General features: G+C 37.5%; 1 protein-coding gene across 1 annotated transcript; it reads left to right on the top strand.

The window, feature by feature from the left end:
* Positions 1-10052: 10052 nt before the first annotated feature.
* LOC110645504 (auxin-responsive protein SAUR72-like) lies at positions 10053-10971 on the top strand. Its single transcript, XM_021798704.2, has one exon. The coding sequence runs from the start codon at positions 10277-10279 to the stop codon at positions 10796-10798; it is 522 nt and encodes a 173-aa protein (XP_021654396.1). The 5' UTR covers positions 10053-10276; the 3' UTR covers positions 10799-10971.
* Positions 10972-11296: the final 325 nt, after the last annotated feature.

The raw sequence follows: 11296 nt of genomic DNA on the forward strand, positions 1-11296 counted from the left end.
ATAGTTATAAAGATTATGATTAAAATTGATATTTTACTCTCTGAGTCGAATGCTCACTCCTATTCATCTATTTTTTCCAGGCTACATGAGTATTATTTATTGTGGCTAACATGCTCTTCTTCTTCGCAGGTCTATTGATAATATTTAATGTATTTTGTATAATCGAGTTAAATTTCAGACTCCGCATGTGTTATAAGCACTTATTTTTATTTTGAGCCTGTATTATAAAAGTTATGCTGGACTTGTAAAATTATTAACTGTATGCATGATGGGATTAAATGAGGGAACTGAGTTCCCATTTGAGTTATGACATTTTGATTATGTAGAGGGTGAGCTGAACTCCCCAATTTATTATATATTGTGTTTATAGATTGGGCGAGTCAAAAGTTTCCTGTTAAATGGTCAATTTTATGGCTGAACTCTGTTCGGTTGAATTCTTGAAATAGAGTTGGATTGAGAAATAGTTAAGCTTACTATGGGCCTCGGAGGCTTTAGACTGGCCCAAGTCCTAATGCCGGTCTGGCCCATTGGTTGGGTCGTGACACATTTACTCAATTACTCTGCAGTTGAGTTTAAAACATTTCATGGACACTTGTTCGCACACTTTCCTCATCAAAATTCAAAAGTGCCCTATAGCCCAATCTATGAGGCCCATGGCATCGTTCCTTTAAAAACATCCTTCTCTTCTCATTAGAAATCTAAAATGAGCGGTACCATTATTGATAGACTCAATTTTATGTATTTTATTTTATTATTATAATGTTATTTTTCATATTATATTAATTTTTTTTATTCAATTAAAAATAAATTATTAAAATTAAACTTAAAATTATTTCCATTTTATGTTTACATTAAAAAGAGAGGGTTCAATCTCTAATATTTTAATAATCAATAAAATAAACGACAAACATCATATTATTCATAGAAAATCTATTATAAATTTATGCAATTATTGGTTCAACACCACTGCAATTTGCACGTGGACTATTTGCGCCCACATAATAAGTATGATAATAAATTAACCTTAAAAAAAAAAGGCAAGCCTTGATTCGTTGAATGTCACACTACCAAGTAATCGTGCTTTGTGGGGCAACTACGCATTATTGAAAAGATAATGAATTTGGCATTGCAACAAGTCATTAAAAAAATATATATATACATTGGTGTAATAAATTTTATATCCCACTAGTCATAGGAGATGATAATTATTCTTAAATTTAACTTTATTTATTATATTTATTATTAATTTTATCTTTTAATTTTACTTTATTTGATATTATATGGATCAAGGATAGAGAAAAAATATTTTTCATTCAGAATCTCTTAAATATTATTATTTTTTATTAAAAATTATTTTTTAATATATTTAAGTATTTAAATATTATAATTTTAGTAAATAATATATATAATTAAAATTATTTTTAGTAATATTTTAACTTACAATTTATTTTTTCAATAAATAAAATTTATATAATATAATAATAAATTAAAATAAAATTTAAAAAAATTCCTAAGAAGTCTGCCGCTATCTATCCGGCAAAAAGTTAACGATCTAATTTCACGTCGCTATGGTGAGACGGGGGAGTAATCCAATCGTATGTCAATAATCATTATTTGACTTTGTCTGAAAGAGATCGGAAACATCCATTATTGCTGTGTACTAGGTCCACTTACGTTGAGGTAAATTTTCAATCTTAGTGAGCCGGCAAAGTTCATTTTCATAATCGACGGCTGCCACTTTCCACATTGCAATCATATATATATGCATATGTAAAGAAGGTAGTTTCCCCTTTGGTTAACTTATTAGTCACGTGTCATTTGACTATACGCACAATATTAGCAAGTAGCTAAACAAGAGATTAACTACCAAATATGAACTCCCCGTTTTTGTTTCTTCGGTTGGCAGCCGACCCTTGAATTTGAATTATATCAGAAAATGGTTGGTTTTTTCTTTTTATTTATCCAACAAAATTATAATGCCATTTATCACATTTAAAATACTAAAAAAAAAACCCATTTAATTAGTGCAACTAAACAGATCACATTAACTCGTTCTTTTTAATATAATTAAATTATTAATTTGACATTTTATAGGGAATTTGATTAAGATGTGAGCCGTTGTATTGTTGATAACATAGCATCTGGACCATTTGTAACTGTCCCGTCTACGAAGAGCAGAGCACGCTATAATGATTGATTGCGTTAAATAACCAAAGTCGTCTTCGAAGAGTTTATCGATGGCAGAAAACAAAAAACACTAAAAAATTAAGCGATGGGTGATAATGGAAATTAATGATAAAACCTAAAAAGCTCAACTTTCAAGCCCACTAGGACTGTGTGATGGCTATATTTGGGTCTCTCTCTGCATTAAGTCAAATTAGAGGAGACAAAGAAATGGAAAAGGACAGAGTGCATGCGAAATTTTGCGAAAATTAATTAAGAATCAAAAAGATCACGGCATGCTGTAGTCCTGTGACGTTGCGTAGCCTCTGCGCATGAGCTGACGCCAAATGAGTTAAATTTCGTCATTGGTAAATATGAGAATTAATCTATCCATCTAATATTAATCTATGGGCTCAGAAATCATGCAAACAACCTGACCCGCCAGTGGACGTCATCTTTAATTACCACTTAAGCACGTAAATGCCAAATATCCAAGATTGATATATGGACAGTTTAAGTTCATATCCATTACCAATTAGGAAGCTGTTAATTAATTTTCTTTGTGTTAAATAATTATATATGTAGGTAACTGTTCTACCCGAGGTGATGAGAATCCGTTTGTTAGATAAAAAGGGAAATCGGACTAATATACGTAGACATCATATTTTGACCGACCTTCGAAGTCAAGGAATTTTTAAACTTTTAACTTTCTTATCCGCTCTCAACCGATGTCCCCAATCACGAATAGCTTTTCCGAACTCGCCGATAGCTTGTCATTGGAACAAACCGACCTCAAGCTTAAGTTAGATTATTCTTCGATCTCTTGGTATTTGTCAGATGAGTTCAAAACAATATCCGGTCTCCAAACCATCCAATCTTGCCTACTGATATTCTTCGATCTCTCTGTACAAATATTGCGAAACTTCATTTGGCTAATGTTATGATCGGACTTCTCACTTGAATGCCCCAGATATTCCTTAAAATGAAGTTAAGGTTTCTATCCGGTCTAATGACGATTCCGGTCTTAAGAATTCAAATAAATGTCAAATCTTTGCAATTCTAATGTTCTAAAGTTTAACCCGGTATTTGGTCATGACTTAGTCCGATTTCATATTTACGTGTAATATTTTTCTGATATCTTATACTCTGATTAATAATCGCTTTCAAGTTTAATGTTCAAATACGTTCAATCAGTCAAGTACTTAGACAATTTGGACGCTTTCCGATCTCATTAAGAAATTGAACAAAAGAGGATTTCTATTCATTTCAAAATAAAATATATACAAGTCATTCAGCAAGTGGATCTCCCTCACCCTGCTCCCCAGGTACATTATCAACTCTCTGATCCCCTCCCTCTCTCTCCGGCTCCTCGTCACTCTCCTCTTCGGCCTCTGGAATGAGTTGATTCATCCAGGAGAAGTCCTCCTCGGGATAACGCTTCCTCAGCTCGGCCAGAAGGTCATTATGGGCGTTCACGCACCAGCCTCTTTTATTGTGCTTTCCTCTTCTTTGGCCTGGAACTCCTCTTCCTTGGCTTGGAGCTCCTCCTCCTTCGCCCGAAATTCCTCAGCAAAACGAGTGCAGTCGGCAGATCGACCAGCTCGGGTGACTTCAAGCTCCCGCTCCACTTTGACTACCTTCTCTTTGCAATGCTTCATCCGATCTTCTAGTCTGGTGATGTAATCATTGGCAAAGGAGAGTTGAGCTTGTGCAGTTGAGGCATCCTGAACCACTTTAAAAATCTCCCTCCTTAAGGCGTGGGCTTTCTCTCGGATCACATGTTGATTGGCAATAGCCTCCAAACCCAAGCTCATCGTTTGAGTTAAAATATCGTCGATGCTCTCCTCTGCCAACCTGTTCCGATCTTCTTGGAAGCAGATGGAGGCGCCCATGACCTTAGCTAGGCCAGGATTCCCTAGGGTGGAGCGGTTCCTTTCTAGTAATTGGATCAGGAGTTGAGCGCCCCGGGAAAGTGTCTTAACCGTAGGACCAGAAGACTCTCCTTCCACATTGGAAGAGATTGGAGGAGGAGGGGGAAGTGGAAGTTCGATCTGCTGAGGAGGAGGAACGACAACCTCTACTTCTGGAATCGGCTGCTCCTGAGGTCGGGGAGGGGAGCTCGGTACCTCTACCAATTCTCGCTGAGGAGTCTGAGCAGCAGTAATAGTGGCCTCCTTCATCGCCCGCACCTTTCGAGACTCCTCCCTCTTTCGCTTGCAGCTCTCCTTAGAAGTGTCGCCATCGACCATACCTGTACAGAGAAGAAGTTAGTGAGTTCTCTAAGATTCAGAGGCTATAGATATGGATTGTACCAAGACCGAGGTCAGAGAGCTGAAGCTTGTTGTCTTCATCGGTGATCAGCCGCATCATCCAATACTTCAGTTCGGCCATAACCGCGTCTAAGCATGAGAATTTCTGGGTCGATGCCTGAGACTTTAACTTTTTCACCATGGCATCTTCGTCCTTATTTAGGGTGATCTTCTTCAAAATCGAAGCGACCAGGTGTTGCCAACTCCGTGGGATACCCTCAAAGCCGTTCGAAATCTTGCTTCTCAATATAAAGAACTGGTTCTTCCAGTTCTTCAGCTAAGAGGGGAGATCGGTGAAGAGCCCGCAGTTCAGCTTTGTCTGAAAGAACCAAAATTCATCATCCTTCCTTCGGGTAAGCCTATGTAGCTCGGCAAAGACTTTAGCCGTTGGCTCCAGTCTCTTAGCTCTGCAGAGGCCACGGAAGGCTACTAAAGTCCGCCAAGAGTTCGGATGCACTTGAGCTACTGAGATATGGTGGAACTTTAGGACGACCTTGTAAAATTCGTCTAAAGGAAAACGGAGCCCAGCCTTCAGCTGCTCTTCATATAAAATGATGAGATCACCTTCATCAAAAAAGTGATTGGCCCGCTGTGGGCGCTGTGGCATTTGATCAGTTCAAAGGAGTCGATCCACAGATTGTATTCTTGACTTATGGATTGTAGATCGGTTTCTCTCAGGATGGACGGCAACTCATCAATTGGCAGGTTTTCTCTTTTCAAAGACGCTCCTCGCCTCGGTCTAGTGGCCGGACCAGTAACCGAAACGATGGCTGTATTGGGACGTCCGCTTGGCCTAGTCGCATCGCCTTCTTCTGAGATCCATGAAATATGGATGGAAGATAGGCTCGCAGCTCTCTGACCCTCGGCACTGCTCATTTTAGAAAAAAAACAAAAGAAATTAATCAAGAAAGGAAATCAAAACCCTTACCGGAGTATGATCGGTGCCTGAAAACTTGAGAAAATGAGAGAAAATGCTAAGACTGCTAGGGAAGTTCTGAAAATGATATAAGGAAACAACTAACTCACCTCTCCCCTATTTATACCCGTTTGAGCATTAAATGCTCGCAAAGTCCCAAGTGACTCATCGATTAGCGGAATCGAGTTGCTTTCTTGACACGTCGTGGGAAGGTTCCAGAAACATAATAAAAAATCGGATAAATGAGATCAGTTAACCAAAGGTCATCAAATTGAATAAATTCCCAAAGCAGGGATCAGATCGGTTACACTTATCAGAGATCAGAAAAATAACTAATTCAATAACAAAACAAAAATATTCAAATAAAATTTCATTTCATTTCCAAAAGATCGGATTACATTTGGGCGATCACAAAAGATCGAGTTATATCCTTTGGGCGATCTCTCAAAATCAGCATTACATTCTCCTCCGAATGTTGGCCTATGTCAAAGCCTAGTCTTGTGGCTGAATCAAAAGATGTATTTGATCAGAAAGCCAGCCACAAATTTCGGATAGATGTGTAGCTCATATAGGGTGACTATGACTCTTATGATATTGTGCGGAATCATCGTCGATGTCATCGGCCAGAACCAAGCTGCAGTCAGGACACTCGATGTGGATGGAAGCCAAATGAGCTTCAAGAGGCGATCACTAATATTAAGATTGAAATTAGTGGTCCTCTTGCCCGAGATCGGTCCACCGATTATATCGGTAGACCTATTCGAGATCGGCACGATCGTCACTTTCTATCTTGATTGGTAAATTAGTCTGGTTCCCTCACTGTCATTAGATGATGTCCTCATGGTTCTCTGATCGCCGGGGTCATCAATCTTCAGGCGAAGGACGAAGAAAACAGTCGAAAAAAGATCAAAAATAGCCACCATAATCAGAATTATCATCGAAGAAGCTAGAATGGGAGAAATGGGGCATTGAAAACAAATTGGAGGAGGAAAAGTGAAGTGTGAAGGGGATTTCCCGTTGGTACATATATATAGAGCCTGGGCATTTATTGCATACAGAAACCGAAGCGGATGCATCGGTAACTGAAGAATTAATTGCGTTGACCAATGCAAGTAAGATAAAAAGGAGAAATCTAGAATGGGAGAGATCGGGAAATAAGAAGGGACCCGATACGAGAGAGAGATCGGAAAAGGAGAGGGTCATAATAGGGAGATCGGAAAAAAATAAAGATCGAAAAGCACGTAGAGATTAAATAACTTTCAATCGACTCTCCTCATTGTCAGATCCGAGTTATTTAAAGCGTTACAGGCATGATCAGATCCTCACCACACACCTCATCTGCAGAAATGCCCACCTAGCCGCCAGACGCCAAAATAGTTAAGGCAGTCCAGTACATATCGGTCTCCACCATTGATCATAATTGTAAGGATGGAACCTGAGCCGTCGGATCAAAAAACAGATGACAGGTTCGGCACTTTTTATTCCCAGCCTTCAAATCCATCTTGTAAGGCAAGACCTTTAGCCGTTGGATTAAGAGAAGAAAGGACGGATATTCTGAACGGAATCCCGACCCTCCATTTTGATTCTCTTTAATTCCCAGAAATCAGATTATGTCATTTTGAATCTAAACCCTCCGTCTCCCCTGGTGAGATCCTGACCCTTCATTTTGGGCACCCGTTCCCTATAAATACCTGCATGCAATATTGTAGAAGGGACAAACAAAAAAAAGTTGATGGTGATTATAGTGGAAAGACTCTGAAATTTAATTCAATCTTGCTACTTGCCATTCTGAGCTTTCGAAGTGTGGAAAAACTTTAGAAACCAGTTTTCTTAAGTATTTTCATCAAAAGGAGCTCTAAGTCATGAAACTTCCATTTCCAGATCCTTTGCAATTATCTTTACTCCACCTCATTCCCACCGCTCTAGTATATGACTTTACCTTCCAAACTCAACTTCGTCTCGACCTGTCCTTGTTGTAAGTTCGAGTTTTTCGGTCGTCAACTTTCACCTTTGCCGGATTTGTGGGTACCGGAGTCAGCTCATCGGTCTCCTCAACTTCCCACAGGTAAGCGTCTAAACTGTTATTTTGTCGAATATCTTTGTTTTGTTTTCTCCAGTTTTCTTTTGAAATTTCTTTTTTATCCAAACGCACTAAATCTCAAAATAGATTATCTAAGCCAATAGTTATTTCCTGGGTCTTCTTTTTCTATTCATTCGTAAACTCTATTTATCATCTCTTAGTTTTCATTTTCTCCGAGAATAGATGTTCAAGTCATAGGCAACTTGTAGATACTCTAAAGGATATAGGCAGAAGTATCTTAACATGAGAGCTTCGGGCCTGAATAAATAAAAAATGACAAAAAAGATAAGTGTAGCAAAAGGTCGAATAGATCAGAAACAAGAATAGGTCAAATAAACAAGTTATGAGATCGGGCCTTAGAACGAAACTAGGCGAAAATATAATAGATCGGGAATTAAGATAAGATCAGATCTCGGGCGAGCGACTAAAAGAGATCGGATGTCGCAAATCAAAGAGTTTGGATAAAGTGATCACGTGGAAGGTCGATAAGGAGTTCGGTCTTTCATCCTCTATCTAGTTATGAGGTCCTGTAAGCTAGGAAAAGTTTACATGGGTTTCCTATGTAGACGGTACTCCATTCCCAAAAAAGAGGGGTCAAGAGAGACCCTTTACCTGAATTCTTAGTTTCAAAGTTCCTACAAACGTCATTCTAATAAACACATTAAAAGTTCGGGGGAGAGTTCTTACCCGAACTCAATCTTAATTTCTAACACGACACATTAAGAGACCAGGGGAGAGTTCTTACCCAGACTCAATCTAATTTTTAACGCAATAAATTAAAAGATCGGGGGAGAGTTCTTATTTGACCTCAGCTTAATTTTTAAACGCAAAATATGTGAAGATTGGAAGAGAGTTCTTATCCGAAATCTCTCGCTTAAATTTTAAACAGAATATACTAAGAGATCGGGGGAGAGTTCTTACCCGAGTTCTCAGCCAAAGTCTTAATAACATATGTGGAGATCGGAGGAGAGTTCTTATCCGAAATCTCCCATTTAAATTTTAAACAGAATACACTAAGAGGTCGGGGGAGAGTTCTTACCCGAGTTTTCAGCAAAAATCTTAATAAAATATGTGGAGAACGGAGGAGAGTTCTTATCCGAAATCTCCCACCTAAACTTTAAACAAAATACACTAAGAGATCATATGAGAGTTCTTACCCGAATTCTTGGCAAAAAATCTTAATAAAATATGTGGAGATCAGAGGAGAGTTCTTATTCGAAATTTCCCACTTAAATTTTTAATAGAATACATTAAGAGATCGAGAGAGAATTTTTACCCGAATTCTCTTAACTTAAAACCAAATTAAAATATAAAAAATTCGATATACGAATTAACCCCCTACAAAAGGTCATCTCATGTACTTATGTTCTTGGACAACCCTAAATGGTAAAATATTAAATATTCATTTAATCCGAATAAATGATGGACATCATCATTCCAACCCCCTAATTATCAGTTTTAAAGAGCATAACATTAAATCTGCTTACCCTCGTTGAGGAACGAGGTGGGGTGCCCAACACCTTTCCCACCCGTATGCAAATCCCGAACCTAGAATTTCTGTTTTTGAAGTGGTTTTTAGTTTATTTTTACAAACGGTTTTTTTTTAATTTCCTTCAAAATTAAAGTGGCGGTTCCTCACTTTTCCCAGTTCGGTGAGTATCCATCTAGGCGACCGCAAAACTCTTGCGACAATATGTATAGCTTAATTATTAATGAATGGATATATTTTTTAAAATTTCTAAATTAGAATTAGCATATAACACGAAAAAAATGCTTATTCAAAAAAAAAAAAGCATTAAATAACTGATACATAAGAATCCATTAATTAATATATTTAAATTATTGTTGGACTCATGAAGGATGTCTCATCCATTTACTTTATTACTCTCTAATTTATAGACTAAAATGATGAAACAGATTAAGTATTCAAGTGGCATCTGTGATGATTGAATGAATGTTACTGTGTGCGAAAAGAAACTAATTTAATTAAGGTAGAATTAAAATAATATAATAGAGTGAATGAATACAAAGGTTGTTCCCCATTTATAAAAATCAAGTATATATTAGTTAATTAATTAATGGCCCCTTTTCTTCTGAACCACAGAGATACAAAGTGGCGACTTCTAGGGAAGTTCACTATACCTACTCCCACTTCTGGAGCGATTTCTTTCCATGGAAAGAGCCAGTGAAAAGGCTTGTAGTGGGATTTCATTTTGGTTTTACCTGGTGCAAGTTCTCTCCAAGAAAGCTCCTCTGTTGCCTTTCCATTCAATTATATATCATCCCCCCACTGCATATATATTTTGACATAATTATTTAATCATATTAAATTTGTTGACATAAAATTATTTACTAATTTTCTTCTCCCTTATCTTCTTTTTCATTGCGCGCAGCAGGCGTTGAATAATAAATTAAAGATTAAATACTCAACAAGGAAGCAAGGAAGTGGGAGGTGGCCCCCTTAGTTTGCCATGATTGGTTTATTTAGACCAGGTTTATTCAAAATCTTGGAGCAGTTAGTGGCGTTGACAAGGCCATATCACTAGGAGTCGGTACGTGGGTATGGGATTATATATCACTGCCTCCTTTCCTTGCAAGCTACTACCCAAGTTGTGAACTCCTTTCCCCGGGGTTCTCTTGTCTTAGCATTTTTGTCCCTGCATTATTGAGAGTTGAAGATTTATAATAAAGACAAATTCTACGTTCATCGGTTTCTTCTTGTCTTGATATATCACTTCAATTTTTCTTAGGATATATAAGAGAGCTTTAATTTGGTATCTTTCTTTTGCCCATCTTGCTCCCCAAAGAATGGATATTGGAAAGGGTAACTGGAAGAGGAACCTGTTTCTCAAGGCATGGGAAAGGTGTCGATCTCTCGGTTCTGTTAGCAAGAAATCTGCAAGAAATATTTGCAACTCTTTTACAAAGAGCAAGTCATGGCACTGCACCACAAGATCAATCGAAGGAAATAATGAGAAGCAAAAAAAGAATTGCCAGGTAGCTCCAGATGGCTGCTTCTCAGTCTACGTAGGACCCGAGAAACAAAGGTTTGTAATCAAGACTGAGTTCGCTAACCATCCATTGTTCAAGTTGTTGCTAGAAGATGCTGAACTGGAATATGGGTTCAATAGCGAAGGTCCAATATTGCTTCCCTGCGATGTTGATTTGTTCTACAAAGTTTTAGCAGAGATGGATAGTGAAGAAGAGATGAGCATCCCTAGTTGGAGTCCATTAATCCTCTGCAGTCCTTCTCATCGCTCCATTAACAAAGGCTATGGTGCTTATAGACCATTCCATCGCGCGCGGTTGCTAAAGTTGAATCGATTATAACTGTATATTCAACTGTTTGTAAAAGAATAATATTTTCCCTCTTTGTAATTCTATGCACACATATATATACTTATATGTACAGCATATAACTGAAGTTTATTCTCGATTTTGGTTATTCAATACAGCAAATTACACATGCAATCTCTTTAAAATTGTGTGATATATATGCAGAATTTGACTGGTAATTATATTTGCAAATTGTAATTAAGGTATAATTAGAACAAATATTGTGATAATCAATATCAAACACTTATCAGATTTTTTTTCTTTTTAATTTATCAAATTTATGTATATACAAAGTAATTTAATGTCTGAAGTCTGAATGTTTCAATTATGTCAACTTTGGTTAGGTCTGGCGTAGAGAGAAGGCAACAAGCCTGCGTATTGGTGCTGGACTCCATCTGCCATCGATGTTTTTCAGTTCAGCTGCTCATGCAAGATAATGATGAGGGTGACAGGATTATACATCCTTCTTTCCCTGAAAATTAGTAAGATCAG

This window comes from Hevea brasiliensis, chromosome 17 (genome assembly GCF_030052815.1).
Source record: "Hevea brasiliensis isolate MT/VB/25A 57/8 chromosome 17, ASM3005281v1, whole genome shotgun sequence".
Taxonomy (NCBI): Eukaryota; Viridiplantae; Streptophyta; class Magnoliopsida; order Malpighiales; family Euphorbiaceae; genus Hevea; species Hevea brasiliensis.